This window comes from Malaclemys terrapin, chromosome 2 (genome assembly GCF_027887155.1).
Source record: "Malaclemys terrapin pileata isolate rMalTer1 chromosome 2, rMalTer1.hap1, whole genome shotgun sequence".
In the NCBI taxonomy this organism is placed as follows: Eukaryota; Metazoa; Chordata; order Testudines; family Emydidae; genus Malaclemys; species Malaclemys terrapin.
Window position 1 is genome coordinate 154,181,287 of NC_071506.1, and position 23,607 is coordinate 154,204,893.

Consider the following 23,607-nt stretch of genomic DNA (forward strand, 5'->3'; position numbering starts at 1 on the left):
CAGCGCAGATACACAAGGAGTGGAGTTCATTGCTATTAATAGTAGTGCCATCCACACCCTACATACATAGCAAACATCACCCCATTGTGTGCAAATTTAACCTTTACGTTAGCAGGAGCCTCGAACATGCCTCCTCTTTGCCCCTTAAATCCACGAACTGCCTTCCCTTCCAACTGAGGGGGACTTTCTCCCGTCCTAAAAGTTCAGCAGTGAAATACGATGCAGGGGGTTAACCCATCAGCTGGCCATGGTAGGCAGTGCTTTCGTGTCTGGCGTCAAATGCTACTTTAAGGTTCTGCTTCTGTTTCCAAGTTGCAAGTGACATGTGTTTTCTTACTAACGTCATAAATACTTACACCTGTCACCAGTCGAGCCACAGTTTGCTACATCACAGAAACATGGCCTTAATGCTTATTAAACTAGGCCGGTCTCCACAATTTCAGATGAACATTTATTTCTGATTGTGTCCCAACTTTTGTAAGTGACTAGTATGCCGACTGAGGTTTGTTAGTTCACCGTTAGTGACTGCGATATCACCCCTGTAATTATTTTCCAGTATCCGAGTGAAGTGAAAAGCAGCATGGTCGTAGTCAAAGGTCATAACTTACTGTAGCGACGGTTGTGTATGAATAGTCCCCTCCTTTTTATTCATGGGGGTTGGAGTAGAAGCTTTTTTGTGTGTCTGTCATTCTCTAACACAGTTAACTATGACAAAGGCTGCAATTCAGATTTCTCCGTGTGACATGCTCTACAGTAAGCTCTGCCATTTACACTGACGTATACCTTAATAATAGGGAGCACACAACTGTCTCCTTAAAAAGAGACATCCGAATACTCTAGATTGCAGTCATGTATAAAAATGGATACTGTAAAATGTATGCAATCCTGTACACACCAACGAATCTCTAGGAGATCTCTTACACCCCTCCCCCTAGATACACGACTATAAATGCAAGATATTCACAGAGAGTTGCTTTCTTAGGGAGGGAAAGAAAAGCCTCCCCCAATAAGCTACCGGTTTACATTTCTCACAAAGCCAGCTCCAAAGCAGCGAATCGTTCCCACTCCCTCTTGGGGGGAGGAAAGAGAAAAGAGACTTTTCACCACCTCCTCCAAGCTGGTGCAAATCTTGGCCTCCCAGTCAGCCTCCCCACCCCATCCACCATCAAAATCTCTCCAGTCCCAAGGAAACAAGTACACTCACCGGATCGGAAAAACGCCGCGATGTCTGCAGAGTCTTTGGACGCCTCCTCAGCGCCTTCCCCAGCGTTGCTGCTGCTGCTGGTCGTGGAGGTGGTGGTAGTGGAGCTGCTCATGGCTGCTGCGTGCAGTGGCGGCTCCTCCAGACAAGATCCCACCACCACCACCACCCTGATCCACTCACTGCTCCCCCGCTGGTGCCTGGGAAGAGGAAGGTGTGTCTGTGTTTTGTCTTCAGGTCCCGGCTTCACCTTCCAGCAGCAGCCAACGCGGAAATCCAGGCAGCAGAGTAATGCACCGAGATGGGGGTGGCTGCCGGTGGCAACAATAAATAGAGGAACATGAAGGTATGCGTGCAATTGCAGCTCTACAGGAGTCCCCCTTACATCCCCCAGCAGCCACCTAGGGGGCTGTGTGTGAACGCACAGATTCAATGCATGCGGGCAAGAGACAGGGGGAGCAGAAGCAGAGACAATTGCAGGAGGAAAGGGGTGGGTGCATGGAGGGGGGTTGCAATCAGTGCAGCAGGAAGCTGGTGGGAGGGGAAACAGGGGTGTTGCAGCCTCTTCAGGGATCAGGAGCAGCAGCTGCAATAGCAGCGGTGGTGCCCGCAGCAGCCACCATCCTCCATCTTGGTTTCAAGTGGGGTGGGCGGGGGAGAGGGGATCAGGGAAGAGAATCCCCGCCCAGGGCACAAGGGCGTAAGGAAAAAGGGGAGAGAGCGGAGGGGAAGCTTCGGCGATCTCCGGCTCGTCCCGTCTCTGCTCGGCACTGGGCGGCTCCCGCTGCTGAGGCGGCTTCTCATTGGCTGCCCGCGGGGGCGAGCGCAGGGCTGCCCGAGGCCGGGGATCCCCGCGTGCGAGGGGCGCCGGGACACCCCCTGCCCGAGGAGAGAAACCCCGCAGCGAGCCCTGGCGGCGCGTGGCTCGGGCTGGCGGGGCGCAGCCTCCCCCGCTCCCGGCTCTGTCCGTCCGACGGGGAGGGGCCGCTTGCGCGCTGTGCACCCAGCAGGTGGCGCCAGAGCCGCAGCTCCAAGCGGGGGCGGGGCCGAGCCCCGCGGGATCGCTGCTGGGGCGGACTCAGCCTCCACATCCCAAAAATATTTTCCCCAGTAGCTATGGGGGAGGCGGGACCAGCCCCATGGGGGGTGGGGGAGAGAGCCCAGCAGCCTCCTCCTGCTGTAGGAAATGTATGAGCAAAGCAAGGGAGGACACCCGACACCCTCTCCCAGGGCAGAGTTCATCACTTTTCGCCCCACGCCCACCACCTGAAATGCGGGTGAAGGCACCCAGCCCCCCTTCACAAAGTAACTCTGCAACACTCACCCCCCAGTCACTTGTGGTATCTAGATCAATAACGCATATAGATAAAATTGAGAACATCATTGTCTTCCCTTGGTTGTGTTTCTCAAAGCTGTTTGTGTTGACCATCTCTGTTGAGATTATTGTTTTCCAAACTGCATTGATTCTATCTTTTAATTATATATGTGAATGTGAATGTTTTGGAACTTTATAAATGAAGAAAATCCAGTGAGTTTATTTCTTGAATTTGTATTTGTCATTTGATTTTGCCATTTCCAGCCATTTATATTTAACGGTAACATTGTAGAATTCCAGACAGGAATAGCTAAGATTCCATCTAATGCAAAGCTCACTTTTGACCACTACAACACCTAGGCAATTCCTTTAATCAGTTCAGAGGTTTCCCATCAAACTGAAAATTAGCTCCATGAATGCATTATTGCATGGAACGGAAAACACATGCTGAACAATTTTCAAGACATTTGGGGCTTCCACAGTTTTGAAAAATGCATGCCACTTATCAGCAGGTCCAGCAAGAATGTCATCTTCCATTAGAGCTGGGACACCAGTACTTAAGAGACAGAACTCCCTGTAGAAATCATCCCCACCCACGACAGTAGCACCACTCAATTTCAAAAGGTCTTGCAGCTTCATTAAATCATCAAATGCTGGCACTTCCTTGAAGTTTAGGCATGAAAATGTCTTAAATGGAGAGTCTTTGAAAGAAAACCATTTCTCCAGATAAGCTACTGCTCAATTGTACATAGTCTTTGCTTCATTTCTGAACTTTTCCTGGGCTTCCTTTGGCAAGTGTGGCAAAACTCTGTTCACCTGATAACCGAAAAACTCATCCTTTGCTCCGTCTATCAGCTGGCTTCTGACATCCGACATCAGATCAAAAAGTTTTGTGGCATTCGTAGAATCCTTTTCAAGAATGGAAATTGACTTTTGAAAGATGGCCATGACAAAATGCAAACAAAATAAATGTAGTACTCGGGAAGTGTCAACTTATCATTTAACTCATGCTCCTGATCTCTGATGAATCTCCAGATCAGCCTGTCACAGTCCAATTCCTCAAGATCCAAGAAATACACCTTGATAGCTTACCAGCTCAACATAAGAGGAATTCTGGCAGAATACCATCAGCGTCTGCAGCCTTCCCTTTTTTCATCACGCCAAGTCCTTCTTTTACTTCCTCAATGCTGACAGTGGAAGGTTCTCCTCTAGGGATTGATGCAAGTGTCCGGTAGAATTGTTGATACACTCCTCTATCGTCTTGGCCCCAAAGGATTCCAGTGGCTAGCAACATTGTACTCTGCTACCTTCAGGACAGTACAGATCCCTGAAATATGGTGTGAGGCAATGGTAATTGCCATTCTGAAGTCTGGGAAGCCCACTAATTAAGCAGGAAATTATAGGCCAATTTCTCTACTATGCATAATCTATAAACTTCCTGAACATATCATCCTCAAAATAATACACCCTTTTACTGAGCCAAGTATCCCTGTCGAACAGGCTGGCTTCCAGCCAAATCGTAGTTGTCCCGGCCAAGTTATGGCACTCACAAATCACATTGAGGCTGGCTATCAGAAAAAAATAAAGACTGACACAGTATTTATCGACATGTCATCTGCATATGACACTGTATGGATTAAGGGCCTGATGCTGAAATGTGCAAAAATTATACCTTGCTACCAAACACTTCGCCTGCTGTGGACCATGCTAACAGACGCCTATGGATGTACCTGGGTAATAAGACCAGCTCACCCCGTATCATAAATGGGCTACCACAAGACTCTGTACTCACGCCAACCCTTTTAAATATTTACATAAGTGGCATGCGTCTAACTAAATCATGAACATTTGGATATGCAGGTGATCTTGCGATGCCAATCCAAGCACCAAACCTGCATGACATTGAGAAAGCATTAACTGAGGGACTCTGAACTACAGAACAATACTTCTGGAAATGGAGGCTCAAACCAAACCCTGGAAAAAATAATAGTAAGTGCATTTCATCTTGATAATCGGAGTGCCAAAAGCACACTGAAAGTAGCTTTGTGTGGTAAAAATGTGCAACATGATTACATCCCAACATACTCGACCGCACCCTCACCTTCCATGATCACCTTGAGAAGGTAGCTACAAAGATAAAAATAAGACTCAACATAATCCAGAAACTGACAGCTACAACCTGGGGTGCATTGGCATTAGTGTTGTGAACATCTGCAATAACATTTATATATTCGGTAGCTGAATATTGTGCACAGGTAAGGATCAGATGCAGCCACATGTGACTTGTTGACACCCAACTGAGTACAGTGATGCGGTCCATCACTGGAACCCTTAAGTTGACTCCAACACCATGGCTACCTGTTCTGTCTAACATTGTTCCCCCACGATGTTAGGACAGGATATGCTGAACTGCTGCAGCACTCTGCGAAGCTCAGCGAATCCAGGAAAACAGATGTCTTCCTATCCACCAAGACCTTGACAATGCCCCACCCCTCAACATCCTATGTCCCGCAAACCTTTCTGGGAACATTAACTTAGCCTCATGCAATCAGGCTGTGATCAGAAGGAGGCTTGGAAAGCAGATTGGGCTAAACAGGACTTAAAAAATAAGCACCTTGTGCCGGATCCATGCAGAAGGTGCCTGGGTTCGACCTCCCGTGGTGTTCTTGGTCTACTCTGAACTAACCATGGTAGATGCAAACATCTAATGCACAAATGGAAAATCAAGGACTCCCCAGTGTGCGAGTGTGGCTCTCCATGACAGACCATGGAACATATCATCACCTACTGCCCAATTTATATATATGAAGGAGGCATTACTGCAATAAATTCTGCCACTCCTGATGTAGCCATTTGACTCAATTAACTTCAAGTGAAACTGTAGTTGCTGCTCTCCAGTAGCCATATGAAAGAAGAAAAAGAAGTTCAACAGAAGCCTTTCAGTTGTAGTGAAGAGGGTTAACCAGCGAATGGGCACATACAAAAGTACTTTCTGATACTCTTGCTCCACAAATTCAAAGCAGGATTTGAGACGTTTTACTCTTTTTGCACTGCATGAAAACTCATTGAAAATCTTCAAAACCAAACCTTCCATTCCAAAGCTGAGGGCTTTCATGCAGTTTTTTGCTGCATTGTTTAAAACATAACAGTTGCAATTAGCTTGGATCTTCAGTGGTTGAACAGCTTTGAGTTCAGCAAACACAGAACAGTTCTTACCATAATTCACAGATGCATTATTGGCTCCACAAGTACTGACATATTTCAAGTCCAACCCAAGCTCATTTATGGCATTAATTATGCCTCCTGAAATCAACTCCGATGTCTCATCTAGTTTTTCATAAAAATCCAAAAGGATGTTGTTTATGTCTCTTCCGATATTTAAAAAAAAATACCAAGTAATCGAAGGGAAGAACTTCCGGCTTCCTTCATTTGAAGCATAAGTAGCAACTGCAAAGGTCTTTTAGCTTTTATACTGCTGTTTCCAAAGAAAACACATTCTCAACTAGACTTTTGATTTTTGTTCCTTTCAGCTTCATTTTATTTGCCACAGCAGAAGCTGTATGTAGCTAATTAGCTGCCACAATCATTGACAAAAAGCTGTGGTTGTGCTTCACTTCATGAAAGACATAGGCCAATTCACTTGCAGCCACAGAGGGTATGTCTACACTACGGGATTAATCCGAATTTATATAATTCGGATTTGAAAAACAGGTTGTATAAAGTCAAAATGTATGCGGCCACACTAAGCACATTAATTCGGTGGTGTGCGTCCAAGTACCGGGGCTAGCGTCGATTTCTGCACCGTTGCACTGTGGGTAGCTATCCCATAGCTATCCCATAGTTCCCGCAGTCTCCCGCGCCCATTGGGATTGTGGGTTAAGGTCCCAGTGCCTGATGGGACAAAAAACATCGTCGCAGGTGGTTCTGGGTACAGCCTCACCTCCTACCTCCCTCCTCCCTCCCTGCATGAAAGCAACGGACGGCAGAAAACCATTTTCGCGCCTTTTTTCCTGGGTGGGTGAACACTGCAGACTCCATACCACGGCAAGCATGGAGCCCGCTCAGGTCAAGACAGCAGTCATGAACATTGTAAACACCTTGCGCGTTCTCGTAGAGTTTATGCTCAGCCAGGACCAGAAAAACGAGGCGAGGAGGCAGCGGCGGCGGCAGCGCAGCGACAAGCATGATGAGGACATGGACACGGACACGGATACAGAATTCTGTGAAACCACGGGCCCCGGTGCTTTGGAGATCATGTTGTTAATGGGGCAGATTCTATCCATGGAACGCCGATTCTGGGCAAGGGAAACAAGCACAGACTGGTGGGACCGCATAGTGTTGCAGGTCTGGGACGATTCCCAGTGGCTGCGGAACTTTCGCATGCGTAAGGGCACTTTCATGGAACTTTGTGACTTGCTGTCCCCTGCCCTGAAACGCCAGAATACCAAGATGAGAGCAGCCCTCACAGTTGAGAAGCGCGTGGCGATAGCCCTGTGGAAGCTTGCAACGCCAGACAGCTACCGGTCAGTCGGGAATCAATTTGGAGTGGGCAAATCTACGGTGGGGGCTGCTGTGATGCAAGTAGCCAAAGCAATCACTCAGGTGCTGCTACGAAAGTTAGTGACTCTGGGAAATGTGCAGGCTATAGTGGATGGTTTTGCTGCAATGGGATTCCCTAACTGTGGTGGGGCGATAGACGGAACCCATATCCCTATCTTGGCACCGGAGCACCAAGCCACCGAGTACATAAACCGCAAGGGGTACTTTTCAATGGTGCTGCAAGCACTTGTGGATCACAAGGGACGTTTCACTAACATCAACGCGGGCTGGGCGGGAAGGGTTCATGACGCTCGCGTCTTCAGGAACACTACTCTGTTTAAAGGGCTGCAGCAAGGGACTTACTTTCTGGACCAGAAAATAACCGTTGGGGATGTTGAAATGCCAATAGTTATTCTTGGGGACCCCGCCTACCCCTTAATGCCATGGCTCATGAAGCCGTACACAGGCAGCCTGGACAGGAGTCAGGAGCTGTTTAACTACAGGCTAAGCAAGTGCAGAATGGTGGTAGAATGTGCATTTGGCCGTTTAAAAGGTTGCTGGCGATCATTATTGACTCGCTCAGACCTCAGCCAAAGAAATCTCCCCATTGTTATTTCTGCTTGCTGTGTGCTCCACAATCTCTGTGAAAGTAAGGGGGAGACCTTTATGGCGGGGTGGGAGGCTGAGGCAAATCGCCTGGCTGCTGATTACGCGCAGCCAGACACCAGGGCGATTAGAAGAGCACACCAGGAAGCGCTGTGCATCAGAGAAGCTTTAAAAACCAGTTTCATGACTGGCCAGGCTACAGTGTGAAATATCTGTTTGTTTCTCCTTCATGAAAACCCGTCCCCTTTATTGACTCATTTTCTGTAAGGAACCCACCCTCCCCCTTCCCCCAGCTTTCTTTCAAACCAAATAAAGTCACTATCATTTAAAAATCATTTATTCTTTATTAATAGATTAGAAAAAGAGGGAGGGAACCCGGGTGGTATTTGGGAGGAGGATTGCTGGGAAGGAAAAAGCCACAAAGAAAAGGTTAAAAAAATGACAGCCTTTTGCTTGGGCTGTCTACTGGGGTGGAATGGGAAGGTGTACGGAGCCTCCCCCCCCGTGTTCTTACACGTCTGGGTGAGGAGGATACGGAACATGGGGAGGGGGGAGGGGGGAACAGGGGCTGAAGCGGCAGTCTGTTTTCCAGCAGCCGTTCCTGAACCTCCACCAGACGCCGGAGCATGTCTGTTTGCTCACGCAGCAGCCCCAGCGTTGCATCCTTGCTCCTCTGGTCTTCCTGCCGCCACCTCTCATCTCGAGCGTCCCTCCTGTCCTCACGTTGGTCCCTCCTGTCCTCACATTGGTCCCTCCTGTCCTCACGTTCACTGGCTTCTTTCCTATACTTTGAAACTGTTTCCTTCCACTCATTCAGATTAGCTCTGTCACTGCGGCTGGATTCCATAATTTCAGAAAACATCTCGTCTCGCGTTCTCTTCTTACGACGCCTAATCTGTGATAACCTTCGGGATGGAGGAGGGATGCTTGAGGAATTTGCAGCTGCTGTAGGGAGGGGAAACAAGAGAGAATTGTTTAAAAAGCTACATTTTGCAGAACAATGCTTATACTCATTCACGGTGACCAACACTATTCACATTACATAGCACATGTGATTTCTGTGCAAGGTCGCATTTTGCCTCTTAATGCTGAGTGCCTGTGGCTTTGCTGCTAGAGATCACAGGTCTGGGCAACAGAATTCGGCTTGCATGCGGCCATGGTAAGCCATTGTTTTACAGCTTCTGCGCCCTCCTTTCCCACATACCAAGCATAGCCTGTAGAGTGCTGCGGTTTTTCTGTTAACATTCAGCAGCAGCAGCAGAAAACAAACTAACCACCCCCCCTCTCGCCATGAATTCTCTGGGATGATCGCTGTACCCCTCCCCCCCACCGCGTGGCTGGTATCAGGGAAGATCCCTGCAGGCACCAAACTAACCACCCCCCCCCGCCGCCCCCCTCCTGCCATGAATTCTCTGGGATGATCACGGTACCCCTCCCCCCACCACGTGGCTGGTAACAGGGAAGTTCCCTGCTAGCCAAACGCGAAAAACTCAGGGCCAATTTCCCATCTGCGCTTGGCTAACTGCAGGGAAGGATTTATTTTCCGCCACAGGCAAACAGCCCAGTAGGAACGGCCACCTCTGTCCCCTTAATTAAGTTCCCGTATTTCAACCAGGTTACCAGGAGTGATATCACTCTCCTGAGGATTACACAACAAGATAAAGAACGGATGTTGCTTGAATGCCAGCAAACACCGGGACCATACGCTGCCAGGCTTTGTCAGGCAATGATACCAGATTACTTGCTGCAAGCATGGCGTGGTCAAGTGTCCTACCATGGAGGAGGGAATAAGGATGCACTGCCCAGAAACCTTCTGGCAAGGCTTTCGGAGTACCTCCAGGAGAGCTTCATGGAGATGTCCCTGGAGGATTTCCGCTCCATCCCCAGACACGTTAACAGACTTTTCCAGTAGCTGAACTGACCGCGAATGCATCCCAAGTCCTCAGGGCAAAGTAATAATTAAAAACCGTTTGCTTTTAAAACAAGTTTTATATTTTAAAAGGAAACTCACCTGAGGTCCCTTCCATGGGGTCAGAGTCTTGGGTACTGGCTTGGGAGGGTACTTCAGTCAGGGTGAGAAAAAGATCCTGGCTGTTGGGGAGAACGGAGTGCTGTGTGCTCTCTGCAAGCTCCTCCTCCTCCTCCTCTCCCCCATCGGCAGAATCCTCAGGCGTCGCTGATGAGACTATCCCCGACCCAGAATCCACGATCACAGGTGGGGTAGTGGTGGCAGCCCCCCCTAGAATTGCATGCAGCTCGGCGTAGAAGCGGCATGTCCGCGGCTCTGACCCGGAGCGACCGTTTGCCTCCTTTGTTTTTTGATACGCTTGTCTGAGCTCCTTGACTTTCACGCGGCACTGCTCAGAGTCCCTATTGTGGCCTCTCTCCATCATGCCCTTGGAGATTTTTTCAAAAGTTTTTCCTTTTCGTCTTTTAGAACGAAGTTCTGCAAGCACTGAATCCTCTCCCCATACAGCGATCAGATCCAGTACCTCCCTCACGGTCCATGCTGGTGCTCTTTTTCGATTATCAGCCTGCATGGTTACCTGTGCTGATGAGCTATCTGTGGTTACCTGTGCTCTCCACGCTGGGCAAACAGGAAATGAAATTCAAATGTTCGCGGGGCTTTTCCTGTCTACCTGGCCAGTGCATCCGAGTTTAGATTGCTGTCCAGAGCGGTCACAATGATGCACTGTGGGATAGCTCCCGGAGGCCAATACCATCGAATTGTGGCATACTATCCCTAATTCGAAATGTTAAAATTGATTTTGGCGCTACTCCGCTCGTCGGGGTGGAGTACAGAAATCGATTTAAAGGGCCCTTTACATCGAAATAAATAGCGTCGTTGTGAGGACGGTTACAGGGTAAATTCGAATTAAAGCTGATAAATCCGAATTAAAGTCGTAGTGTAGACCAGGCCAGAGTCATCTTTAACTGTGTTTCCCCATGAGAAAAATGTTGATATGCATGCATAGGCGCCAACTCTGTGGGTTGTCTAGGGCTGGCGCACACATGGGGAAAAAATGGTGGGTGCTGAGCACCCACCGACAGCTCCCGTATCAGCTCCTCCCGCCCCCCTGCGCCTCCCACCCGCCAGTGGGCCCCGTGGATCAGTACCTCCCACTCCCTCCCCACACCTCCCACCCACTGCAATCAGCTGTTTTGTGGCATGCTGGAGGCTCTGGGAAGGAGAGGGGAAGAGCGAGGACGTGGTGCACTTGGGGGAGGGGGTGGAACTGGACGGGAAGATGCGGGGTGGGGTGGAGCGGGGACGGAAAGAGATGGGATGCGGCCTTGGGGGAAGGGGTGGAGTGGGGGTGGGGTCTGGGGCAGAGCCTGGGGTCAAGCACACTCCAGCACTTTGGAAAGTCGGCACCTGTGTATGCATGCATTCTGTTTTGCACTCTGAACCACTGTTTGGTGTTCTTTTCCAGTTGAATATTTCCAAACAGCATCAATTCCATCATATTTTACTGTAAAGACACCTTGACACATTGTGCAACGGGCATTTGTTTTATCAGCACATTTTGCCAGCCAGTTGTCCCTGAATGTGCAGTTTCTGATGCAAGCTTTTTTTTTTTCAGGGGGTGTAGTAGGATCACATGTACCATCGCCCTAATCTTCCATTCATAGGTGCTGATTCTGTGGGTGCTCCAGGGCTGGAGCACCAACTGGAAAAAAATGGTGGGTGTTCACCACCCACTGGTAGCAGCTCCCGCCCATGGGTGACCCTGCTGATCAGCACCTCCCCATCCTTCCCAGGACCTCCTAACCGCCGCGATCAGCAGTCCCGTGGCATGCAGAAGGCGCTGGGGGGGAGGAGCGAGGGCCAGGCATGCTCGGTGGAGGGAACGGAACATGGGGCAGGAAGAGGCGGGGGTGGGGGCTTAGGAGAAGGGGTGAAGTGGGGGCAGGACCCAGGGCAGAGCCAGGGTGTTGAGACCCCCCACACACACACTCAATAGAAAGTTGGCACCTCTGCTTTCATTATTTAATATGCTTTGCATGTTTCTTCACTCTTGCGTGACTCAAACCCTCTCTCACACACATGCATGGTGCATTTGTGTGTTGATGGGCAAAAAGCTGCTGTATTTTCAACAGTTTTGATCTGTTATCGCTTAAACTGTGGAAATGGGAATACTGGAGCATCTTTAGCTGGACACAGAAACTTTTAACATTAGATATCCTAGTGTACTGTGATAATAATGCAAATCTTTAGACCCATGTAAAAAAACCCAGCAGATTACATTATTTTTTTGGAAATTGGCAAATCCATAAAAAAAAAAAAAAAAAAAGGCCAGCCTAGTAAAATACTGGCTGGGTGATAACCTTAGGGAGAAGGGGCAAGTCAGAGCCTGCCTAGGGAGTGGAAACCAGCTGGGATGGCCTCAGAGCTGCATGGAGCGTTTTGATGTGTCACAAACCCAAGACCTTTTTGAGGTTTTCCATGAAGAAACATTGGACATACACACACAATAGCCCCATAGCTGGGCACTCACCTGTGAGGTAGAGACCTAGGTTCAAATCAAGGCTCTGAGTCCAGCAGAGCAAGAAGTGGAACCAAAGGCTCCTAGGTCAGTACCCTAACCACTGGGCTATCCAGGGGGCCAGTCACTCTTCCCCCTGCTCCCAGTAATTTATCCAAACTCATGTTTCTACCAAACAGTTAAGGTGTTGGAGACAGTGGCATATTTCAACAGCAAAAAGATTCAACCATTGGTGTGATGTTGCACTCCATATGTTTTATGGAAATGTGTTTATAAGTGTAAATATAATGTAACTGGAATATGCTTTATGCAAAAGGTGTCTTGTAAGGCATCATTACAAAGCTTATAATTGACTGAGTGTCTTCACCTATTTGTATGAATGTATCATTCTTGTATCTGAAGCTAGAAATATGAAGTATTACTTTGAAGTCCTATTGTAACTATGCAAAGTGTGGGCCCTTAATGGTGGCTTGGAATCATGATGGCTACCATTAACTAGGACAATTGGTGGTAAATGGCTCTGTTTACTTGTAAGCCTTCTGTATATATGGGTGCCAGCCAGTGGGTAATGAAGTCTCACAGGACATGTGAACATGTCACATGATACTGGCATCCATCTTAAACCTGGTGCTTTTCCATTTAGAAGGAAGGGTGTGAACCCAGAGAGAGACAAAGGATTCCCGCCTTGTGCCAAAGATTTAAAAGGGGGTAGAACAGAACAAAGGGAGAGGGCAGTCATGGGAAAACCCCTAGTTACCACCTGAGCTGGAACTAACAAGGACTGTATCAGGGGAAAAGATTGGGCCCAGACTAGGAAGGAGGCTAGTCTGTGAAAGAAGCTTATTGGAACATCTCTGAGGGTGAGATTTACATGTATTCCATTTCTTAAATGTATTAGGCTTAGACTTGCGTGTTTTGTTTTATTTTGCTTGGTAACTTACTTTGTTCTGTCTGTTATTACTTAAAACCACTTAAATCCAACTTTTTATATTTAATAAAATCACTTTTGTTTATTAATTAATACCTGGGGGAGCAAACAGTTGTGCATATCTCTCTATCAATGTTATAGAGGGCGGACAATTTATGAGTTTACCCTGTATAAGCTTTATACAGAGTAAAATGGATTTATTTGGGAGCTGGGTGTCTGGGTGCTGAAGATAGGTGACTTGCAGAGCAGTTTTTAGTTAAAGTCTGCAGCTTTGGGGGCGTGGACCAGACCTGGGTATGTGTTGCAGCAGACTAGCGTGTCTGGCTCAACAAGGCAGGGTTCTGGAGTCCCAAGCTGGCAGTGGAAAACGGGCTCAGAGATAATTCCAGCATGTCAGGTGACAGCCTCAAGGGGGTCTATGTGACCGAACCCATCACAATTGGTCAGCCAGCTTTAGAAATGAACTCTAGCTAGCTCCACTAGGAACCAGAGGGAGGTACAAGAAAAGCCCCCTCTCCAAGGGTGGAGAAACTAAGAGGCAGAATAGCTGTTGGAGGGGAAAGGAGCCCAGATACAGCATCATTTGGACTGGATTCTGGGATAGTCAAAGGTCAAAGCAGCAGCTGCCTCCTAACTGGGGCTACTGTCTCTCCTGAACAGGGATGATCTGACCCCAGATGAACCTTGAATGAAAGCCAAAATCAGGTAATTGGGAGGCAGGGGCACAGCAATTAATACAGGGCTGGACACCCACCAGGAATAAAGTTTTAATCACAAGAACTAGAGAATTAATGATGGATGTTGTAAGACATGCCAGACCCTCACCACTTTTTTCAGGAGGCTGCTCTCTGAATTTGAGGCAGACCTGTATTTCTTACACACACAAATGCCAAGGATTCCTACGTGTGTTGCTGGAGCTGCTGCAACTTCACCTTTATGAAAAGTTAATATATTTTTACTCATCTTAGCATACTCAAAGAATATGTTCAAGTACATTTTCCTACTTTTAATAAGGTAACAGTTTCAGAAATCTTCACTAGAAAGGCAATTTCAAACTCAGTTATTAATAAATTCTTTCTTAGCTTTTGCAAGATAGTAATTACTGTCCTGTTTTAAAAGGGGAACTGTTAATGAGGCCACCCTACTACATCCCCACCTGCACCACTTGGCTTCCCCAGATATTCTGGAGCCAAATTCTCCATATCTCTTGATACTGATTAACCCTTCCTTGCCCCTCCCCCTTTCTTTTCTTTGACAGTATTGGCCTTCCCTGCAGAAAGCTGAGAACAAGTTTGTGAGATGCTAACAAGATATTGCATGATCCCACATATGTACAAGCAGGACTGAATTTCATGTAGGCTCACAGTAGTTCAGCAGTAGATGGGTTAATCTGAAAGATATTCTCTTATTGAATATGCCACTGAACACTACACCTGCTACTTCTGGGGGAATTCTGCGCCACCACGCAATGCAGAATTTTGCAGAAATTAATGTTGGGTGCACAGACTTTCCTTTTGTCCCCACAGAAATGGGCTGCAGTGCTGCTGGCCAGCAGTAGGGGCTACTGTACCTGGCAGAGCCCAGGTTGCAAATAGAAGACAGAGACAGGGGGAGGGAAAGATAGCTGGAGGGTTCCTAGCCGCTGCGGTTCCCAGCATGCCCTGAAGGAAGGAGGCAGGAAACTCCATGCAAGCTCATGACCCACATCCGTCTGTTTCTCCTTCTGGATCCCTGGGCTCTAGGAGAGTAGTGTCTGGGCCAGCGGGGGCTGCAGATGGGAGGTAGGGGATCTCAGTGTCTGGACCAGGGGAGGCCCCACAGCTGGCCTCTGGGGGGGGGAGGGAGTGTGAATGTCTGGGCTGCAGAGGGCCAATGGCTGAGCTCGGGGGCGGGGGAGGGTGAGAGAGTCTGGCTCACCAGCTGGGCTCTGGCAGTGGGAGAAGGGGCAGAGAAGCAGGAACTGGGTTATCATAGGGGTTTCTTTAACTCTCTACTCCTGGGAGAATTTTTGTGTGTGTCTGTATTGTTATAGACATATTTGCTGACAGGTATTTTGAAATAAATTATCAAAATAATTGAAACCGACATGATTATATAGTGTCAGGGGTTCTCAGGACAAATTATTTGGTGGCCTCAGAGTGCAGCCGCCAACTCTTCCTGGTGGCTACTCTCACACTTTTTCCTAAAATACTTAATTAGCTTTAGGAAAAACAAATAAATATGCACATATACACGTCCAAATCATTGTAACTTATTTATTGCTAGCTAGTAAGTCTGCTGTGAAAAGTGATATTAACAAACATACACGAATCACTTTTCATAGCAGACTTAGCCCTGGGAAGTCTGGGGATGAATTAAGCCCTGGATGGGGGATCAGGGGACGCAGCAGGGGCCAGGGGAGATCGAGGGGGATGGCGGGGGAAGCAGTGGGGGGCTGAAGCCTGAAGCTCTCGCGGCAAGAGCCTGCCTTCCTGCCACTCCCGGCCTGAAGCCCAAATCCTGAGCCCCACCGCCCTGGGAAGGTGGAGAACTTACTGGCTGCACAAGCCACTGCCCCCCACCTCCCCAAATCACAACCCAGGAGGCTATGGCCGCAAAAAAAGCCCCTGGTGGCCACATTTGAGAAATGCTGAAATAGTGTTATTTTGACCTGCAGAATTTTGCAGAATTTTAAAATATTTTGCACAGAATTTTTATTTTTTTTGGCACAGAATTGCCCCAGGAGTAACATGCTGTACACATTTAATGCAGTCTTAGAGTTCCTGGGACACACTTCCCGCTGAGGTAGAAGCCAAGCAGCCTGGCATAGGGTAGTCTCAGGCTGCTGCTACAGAGAGCAGTAGGAAGGCTGTTTTTTTTACCTCATTTCTGTACATAGTTCTGTTTATATTACAAGGCTTATCTTGACACCGGTCTGCTCATCAGTAAGATACTAAACTAGGAGTATTACTGCATGCATGTTAAGAGGTGGTGGGAGACATTAATTTCACTTGTCTACAAGATCCCCATGACATTCAAGAGTCTCTGAACAGCATTGCAAGGTTATCATGCCCCTTCCCTTCTTCCTACATTCTGGTTCCCCTTGTTTATTCCCCCTCACCTCCACATCCATTTTTCGGGACTTTCTCTTATATAAGCGCCTATTACCCTCCACCCCCATCCTGTTTTTTCACAGTTGCTATCTGGTCACCCTACCCCCCATGAGCTCACTTTCCCCCCTCCCCACCCAGCCCCAGGAGGAGCTTGCTGCCCCCCACCACTCCGGCACCGGCAAGAGCTTGCTCTTCCCTTCCCCTCCCCCACCCCAACAGGAACTCACTCTCCCCCCGCCCTCCCTTACCCCAGAGGGAACTCATTCTACCCTTCCCCCCCCCCGCACCCTGGGTCCGGGAGGAGCTCACTCTTCCCCCCACTCCAGCAGGAGCTCGCTCTTTCCTGCCTCCGCAGCCCCGGGGCCAGAGAAGTTCTGTTCCCCCTGTGATTATTGGGGGGGGCCATGCCCCTGCTTGCTCCCCCTTGGGCATGCCCCTGTTTGGGAGTAAACTCAGCATGCTCTATGTCTGGACAAACTAAGTGAGACAAGCTTCAATTGGCATGCAGCCTGACCAAGAAGTGCACTGCACTGCCTGAAGGCCACTGAAGATTTATGAAAAAAATTCAAAACTAGTGGGAATTGAAAGGTATGGTTGACAAAGGGGAACAAATATATGTGAAATGTGAGAGAAGTTGCATTCCCCCCATAACACAAGCAGATCAGTTTAATAATGCATGAAATGTAGGTCTTCATGGTTGTTTTTCTATCAAAGCCAACTGGAAGCTTATGGTAGCAAAGACAACTAGGATTTTCCTGCTCCAAAAGCCTAGGCCCTTAATCACTTAAACTGAAATATCTCTATGACATTACACTCCATATTCTTTATGGAAATATGCTTATGATATGGATATGACATAACTGAGATGTACTTTATGCAAGATGGCTCACGGAGGATATCATTAGAAAGGATATGATTTACTGAATGTGATTATCCAATTTGTATGCCTCTATCATTTCTGTATCTAAAGTTAGGAATATGGACTATGTAGCTGTGACACATGCTCAGAAAGGGTTAAACATCCTGCAAAATAAATAACCCTCAAAAGACATGTGGGAAGATAATGTTTGTGTATGTACATATGTATGAGTAGGGTGAACGATGTAATCAACAGTCCCTGTCTATGCTGTATTCTGATACTTCAGAGATCAAAAGAACATCCTAACATTTAAATGAATTGTAAACACGGGATATCTTGGTATTCATCTCTCTTTGAAATGTACTCTGAATGGTGGCGGAACAAGCAAATGGCCTTATGTTAATTCATATAGTTAAGTACCGATGATGGACCTCCTTCAAAGTCATCCTAATTACCTTTTCTTCCCGGAGGAAATCCCAACTTGTTAAAGTGTTGCAATGTTAAAGGTATGCCACATATGGTAATGGCTCTACCCAACTCAGTATCTATCACCTGTAAGACCCTCCCCCTCCGAATCATTGGAAGGATGACTGATCCCTGGTGAAATGAAACTGAAGAAAGATTTTTTAAATGAAACAACAAATAACTCAGTGGATGAACTTGGAACTGTGGGCATTGAGCTCAGACCCAATTACACCTTACAAATATGGGTGACTAACAACGGTGTTACTATTGACTGGTTTTAGGATAGCTGGAGACCAGTTGAGAGATTTGTCTCCCTACTCGCATCTTTCATCGGGGTTTAAGATCTCCCAAAATAAAAACCAACAAGGGAGTACAGGAGTAAAGTTCAGGTATGTTTGTTAGAAAACAAGATAAGTAAATGGGGTATGCTATAAAGGACTCCCAACACAGGTAAGTAAGGTAAATAGATAAAGGTTACACTATAACTGTACTGACTGTGACCAAAAAGGGTTTATTCCCTTCCCAAGATGGGTCCCAGCTAAGGGGTATGGAGGACTTAAAAGGTCTCTATCATATCTTGCAGCTTGTGTCTGGAGCCTCCTGACCTCACGACGCAGATCAGGTCCAGAACCAACCAGGTGACTCAGCAGGGTGAGAAGTGGACCTCAGGCAACAGGTAGATGGTAACTCTGATTGATGCTGGTGATTCTTCTTTCTCCTCCCCTGTGTCATCAAGTAAGATCCAGAGGAGAGGGTGGCAGCTAGCAGCTCATCCTTGCGTGCAAGTGTGTTAAACCCACCCTAAGGAATGGTGCCCTGGCTTACACACCTGAGTAGAACACACTGCTTTGATCCAGCACTCTGCCACTCAGATGGACAGCCCTTTCCCTCAGACATGCTAACCCTTATATGCACTGCTGCTACTGGGCAGATCACATGTCACATGATTGCTATGTTTCCCACCTTTCATTAGAAAGGGTGGGAAACTGTACCTAAGGAGGGTGAAGAAAGGCAGCCAAGATGGATTCCTAGTTGTTGTTATCAGGAATTCAAGATGGCATGTGGGTATTAATAACCAAAACAGAAATACAGAAATTCTCCCCCTACATTACTATACTTGCAGATGGACCTCCGGACACAGACAGGCTGTGTGACTGAAACGTTGTTTCCTGGATTGCCTACTACTTAGATAATGGTTGGCAAGAGGAACACTGAATCTGGATGAACCATGGCTACGGAGCACCTTGGATGGAGATCAGATAAGCTCTTTTGATGGTATGTTGCCTCTCGAAGCGCGCATCTCACAGGCTGCCGCTCAGAAGTACAGCACCACTTCAGGTGTGTTCTCCCCTTATATAGTCTCTCTCTCAGCCATACCACGTGACCTAGACCCAGTGGTCTTCCCGCTCTTTTGCACCAAATGACATAAAACACCTTACATTTCCCCTCCTTGATGGTCAATGGATATACATAGAACTTTAACCGTCACATTCCGTAGACATTACTTAACTTAAAAGATGATACAGGCACAGAAGCTAAAGGTAACAGCCGTTTTTCTTTTGATCCACACAGTGAGGCAGATCAACTACACAATGATTACAAACTGGATGATTAGGACCACAATAATAGGATGTAACATAATATTCCATACATCATTAAAATTTTCCAGTCCCCCAAATAGATTATCCCACCACTGACTAGAAGCGGTCTCATCTTTGTTTCGCTTTAACACCCGCTTAATCTGATTAGAGGCATGATGCACGGTCAGCAATACCTCTTTCCCTTCCTTCTCAATTTGCTTTAAGTGGGCTTTCATTTCTTGGTGGAACATAAGTTGGTTTAGGGCTGCTATATTTGCTCCAAGGTGGACTGGATCTAAGTTGTCGTATAAAGTATACTGTACATATATAGTCTCGGTGGTGATGTCATGTCAGACAAAGTCTAGATCATAACCCTTAATGTAAAAGATGGAGCCCAGACAAAGGTTGATGGAGGGGTCATGTGTAATTCTATAATAACTATTTACAGTTAACTCGCTGCACCAGCTGCTTAGACATAAACTGTGGTCATTCGTGAGCATGATGGAGGAGTGATTAAAATCTGAAGAGTGCATTTTATAATGACACATTCCTTTTTGGGCATTTAAACATACATGGGATCCTTCCAAAACTTCAGTGTTACAAGCGTAGCCTAGCCCTTTTCTTCTAGGCAAGACTGGAGGTTCACAGTGTGGTATTCCTCACCCTTCCGATGGATCCATTTGTTGATAACCATAGGAATAAATAAAGCTTGTCCCACATTTAAGCCTATGGGCACTAAAGGGTAAACCCATTCCTTGTTTGCTACTTTTAAGGTCAGCACATAAGCAATTATTGAATGGTTGTGGTGTAGGTAAGTGAAGTTAATTAACTTTCACCATCCCTGGTGTTCTTGCTCAAAGGGAGTGAGATGGTTCCACAAAACATGCCTTATCTCTACTGGATTAAGCCCATTCAGGCCATCCCTCACAATGGATTTAGCCACATCTAGGATCGATTGCAGTGCTTGCACACATGCTAAAGTGACGGGGATGTTAGACTGAAGAATGTTTATGCCCCTATGATGTTGACGTGATCTGTCTTCTGAATTTGCATCCAGGAAGGTAAGGTATTGGCTATATGATCCAGCCAATCTCAAGCTCACTACTCCTATTTAATGAGGTAGTAAGAGTGTTTGATAAAGAGGCTATATCATAGCCCAAAGCTCCTATTTATCAGTTAGGATCTGATCGTCTATAGTATTTAACACTCCTAGTCCAGTTCCGACAACTCCTAATAATTTAGCTAAGATATCTCTAGATTTCCTTATGAGAGAGTTGGATGATGGAACCACTCCTTGCAACCAAGCACTCCATCCCGCAATTAGAGGTGAAGTGTATGCAAAACATCCTTGGTTAACATTGTGTATGGAAATTTGTACAGGCATTATTAATCTTTTGATGGAATATACTGGATTTATCATCAATACTTTTCTAACATTCTGTTTGACCACCACCGGTCCAACGGAACTTGTATATGGTCTAGGTACCACAGATACCTTTACATTGACCTTAGTTCCATACAGACTTGTGATAACCTAGTCACCTGTGTAATTTGATAACACTGTAACACGAGCATTCCCAATACATACAACAGGGAAACTGTTTACAAAACCCATTCATGATACAGGCATTATAATTACTAACAACACGTGGTTCTATATAATGGCTGCACTTCAGAGTTGCTAGATAATGACCTGATGGCAAATACAAATGGGTATTTATAAAGGTTTGATTAACATTATGGATGCCTATTGAAATCATTACACTTAAATCCCCAGGTTTTACCTGTAGAGGGAGGTCACTTATGAAGGACAGACACTTGGACAGCTCCCAAACCTCAGTCGACCTAGAGTACCTCTATAGGAAAGTGTCATCAAAGAGCCATGAACAATTGCCCCCTCATTTCCTTATAGATTTAATTTGTGCATCCTTATCTAATATGAGCTCATGCTTCCATTCGTCATCTGCTGTGAAGGCCATTAATGAAATGTTACCCCTTTCTTCTGCCCATATAAGATAACAATAGCCCATATCCACATAGGCATATACAGATATAATCCCTTTCAAGACCGAGCTCAACAGAGCTTCATTCGTCAGTATACTTCTGCCCTTGGGATTATACACCACATCTTCATCATAATCGTCAGTTTAATTATAAGTGGATTCTAGCAACTCATAATTATATTCATAAACCCCTACAGGTGTATCCAATCTCTCAGCCATCGTATTGTTCACTTTACAATACCAGTGTTTGTTCTTATTTACAATAAGAGAGTCCATATGTTACCACAAAGGGGAGCCAAGGTAATTCTATATGTATAGTGGTATCAAGAGATAAGACAATCCCCTTTTACTCAGAAGAGCAGACCCACACACCCTCGGGAGGGTGGGTGGATTTACTAATCCCACACCCACAGATTTGTGCACCCTGAGTGAGGGTCCCGCAAGAGAGTCCTGCTCCCCCAGGGGCTAACACCCACAATCTCACACCACTCACACAGGGGGATTGCGATTTTGCAGATCCCACCCAAGGAAACCAATGTTTCCCCTCCTCAGACAGCACCCTACTTCTGAGCTGCCAGAGTCCACCAACCGGTGTCAGGCCGACTGCTGTTGCTGCCTCCGAGGTGTCCTCACCTCGGACGCAGAAGCATTCTTGCTAACCTTCTACTCAGTCAGGGACGTGTATTCCAATGGCCACACGTCTCGTTGTATCCAGCGGATCCCAAACAGAGTCCCATCAGATCAGGCCATACCCTGCCACTCTCTGCCCAAGACTGACTGCCTCTGGGCGTCGAGCAGAGATTTTAAAATGGGACCACAGGTTCAGATCCTTTAGTTCTCCCTCTCCTGTCCACTGACTTACGGAAAGGGGAAAGGAAACACTCAACTGCTCAGGGATGCAGCCTTGCTGGGCTGCCACTAGTCCCGGCCTCCCAGTGGGGAAACCGAGACCTAGGACACGACCCCGTTATCTAACGTCAGCCACCACTCACACTAAAATACATACATTACAGGATGGGAGTGATGTTCATCTCCCACAGGTCTCAAGGGACCTCAGTTCAAACCACATGAGTTAACGAAAATAAATAGAATAGAAATAAGCCAGAGACATGTAGAGATCCAAGCAGTAGACTCGTGGCTATGGCGTATTGATTTTAACATTGGGTCCTGCTGCGATTGCCACAAATTGTTGATCGGCTAGAAGTTGCAACGTTAAAAGTATGCCACATATGGTAATGGCTCGACCCAACTCAGTATCTATCACCTGTAAGATTCTCCAACCTCCAAATCACTGGAAGGATGACTAATCCCTGGGGAAGTGAAACTGAAGAAAAATGTATTGAACAAAAGATAGTACAACAAATAACTCAGTGATTGAACTTGAAACTGTGGGCATTGAGCCTGGACCCAATTACCTCTTACAAATATGAGTGACTAACAACAGTGTTACTATACTTGCAGATGGACCTCCGGACACAGACAGGCTGCATGACTGCAATGTCGGATCCCAGACTGCCTAGTACCTAGATAACGGTTGGCAAGAGAAACGTGGAATCTGGATGAACCATGGCTATGGAGCATCTTGGATGGAGATCAGGTAAGCTCTTTTGATGGTACGTTGCCTCTCGAAGCGCGCATCTCACGGACTGCTGCTCAGAAGGACAGCACCACTTAAGGTGTGTTCTCCCCTTATATAGTCTCTCTCTCAGCCATACCACGTGACCTAGACCCAGTGGTCTTCCAGCTCTTTTACACCAAATGACATAAAACACCTTACAAAAGAGAACATGAAATTGTATAAAAGATTCTTGGGTCCTGATTCTGTCATCTCAGATCTGCTGAGGCTTCATCAGGGGAAGTTTGAGTCGCAAGACTGAAGTCCCAGTTATGCTGGTACGCCCTGAATATGATATTTGGACATTGGACTATAACCTATGAACTATTTCTGAAAGAACTCTTTGCAACTACAAAGCTCACCATCTCTGCTATGAATCTGCACCTAAATGAATTGAACTCATGTCTGTATGTATATTGATCTTCTAACCATACTCTCTCTTTTGTTTTTTAATAAATTTTAGTTTAGTCAATAAGAATTGGCTGTAGCGTGTATTTGGGTAAGATCTGAAACATTAATTAACCTGGGAGGTAATGTGTCCGATCCTTTGGGATTGGTAGAATGATGAAATAAGATTTACAGAAATGTTCATTATATTTGACGTGGGTATGTGGATGGAGGCCTGAGGCTGGATCACTTTAAGGGAACTGTGTTGTTTGGACTTCTGAGTAACCAGTAAGGTAATAAAGAAGCTGTTTTATGCTGTCTTGGTAAATCTAAGTACTGAAAATATCCACCAGCTTTGGGGATTATCTGCCCCATTCTTTGCAGTTCACCCTAATTGAGTGACCACAGCTGGCTCCCCACTAGGATCCCGGTCACAGTAACAATTACAACTGGGTGTGTATTGGGAAGACACCCACCAGACGACAGGCCATCAGATTTGATGGGCCATCAGGAAGGAACAACAAGACTGT

General features: G+C 46.7%; 2 protein-coding genes and 1 long non-coding RNA gene across 4 annotated transcripts in view; 1 reads left to right on the forward strand and 2 right to left on the reverse strand.

The window, feature by feature from the left end:
* TRIO (trio Rho guanine nucleotide exchange factor) overlaps nt 1-1,837 on the reverse strand; it is a 433,666-nt gene extending 431,829 nt beyond the window's left edge. The window contains exon 1 of one of the 2 annotated variants that reach the window (XM_054017964.1): nt 1,205-1,829. In XM_054017964.1, coding sequence (XP_053873939.1) covers nt 1,205-1,316 — 112 coding nt within the window. In that variant the 5' untranslated portion in view covers nt 1,317-1,829. Of the gene's footprint in view, nt 1-1,204 lie in introns of both variants that reach the window. The other variant, XM_054017966.1, reaches the window with a different exon arrangement.
* On the forward strand, nt 1,471-23,106 carry LOC128831503 (uncharacterized). Its single transcript, XR_008443817.1, has 4 exons — nt 1,471-1,547; nt 18,076-18,168; nt 18,616-18,767; nt 22,537-23,106. It is a non-coding gene; the product is annotated as an uncharacterized LOC128831503 (long non-coding RNA).
* Nucleotides 8,036-10,070, reverse strand: LOC128831502 (uncharacterized). Its single transcript, XM_054017967.1, has 2 exons — nt 9,673-10,070; nt 8,036-8,606 (listed from the first exon to the last, which is right to left on the reverse strand). The coding sequence occupies exons 1-2, from the start codon at nt 10,052-10,054 to the stop codon at nt 8,092-8,094; spliced, it is 897 nt and encodes a 298-aa protein (XP_053873942.1). The 5' UTR covers nt 10,055-10,070; the 3' UTR covers nt 8,036-8,091.
* Nucleotides 23,107-23,607: the final 501 nt, after the last annotated feature.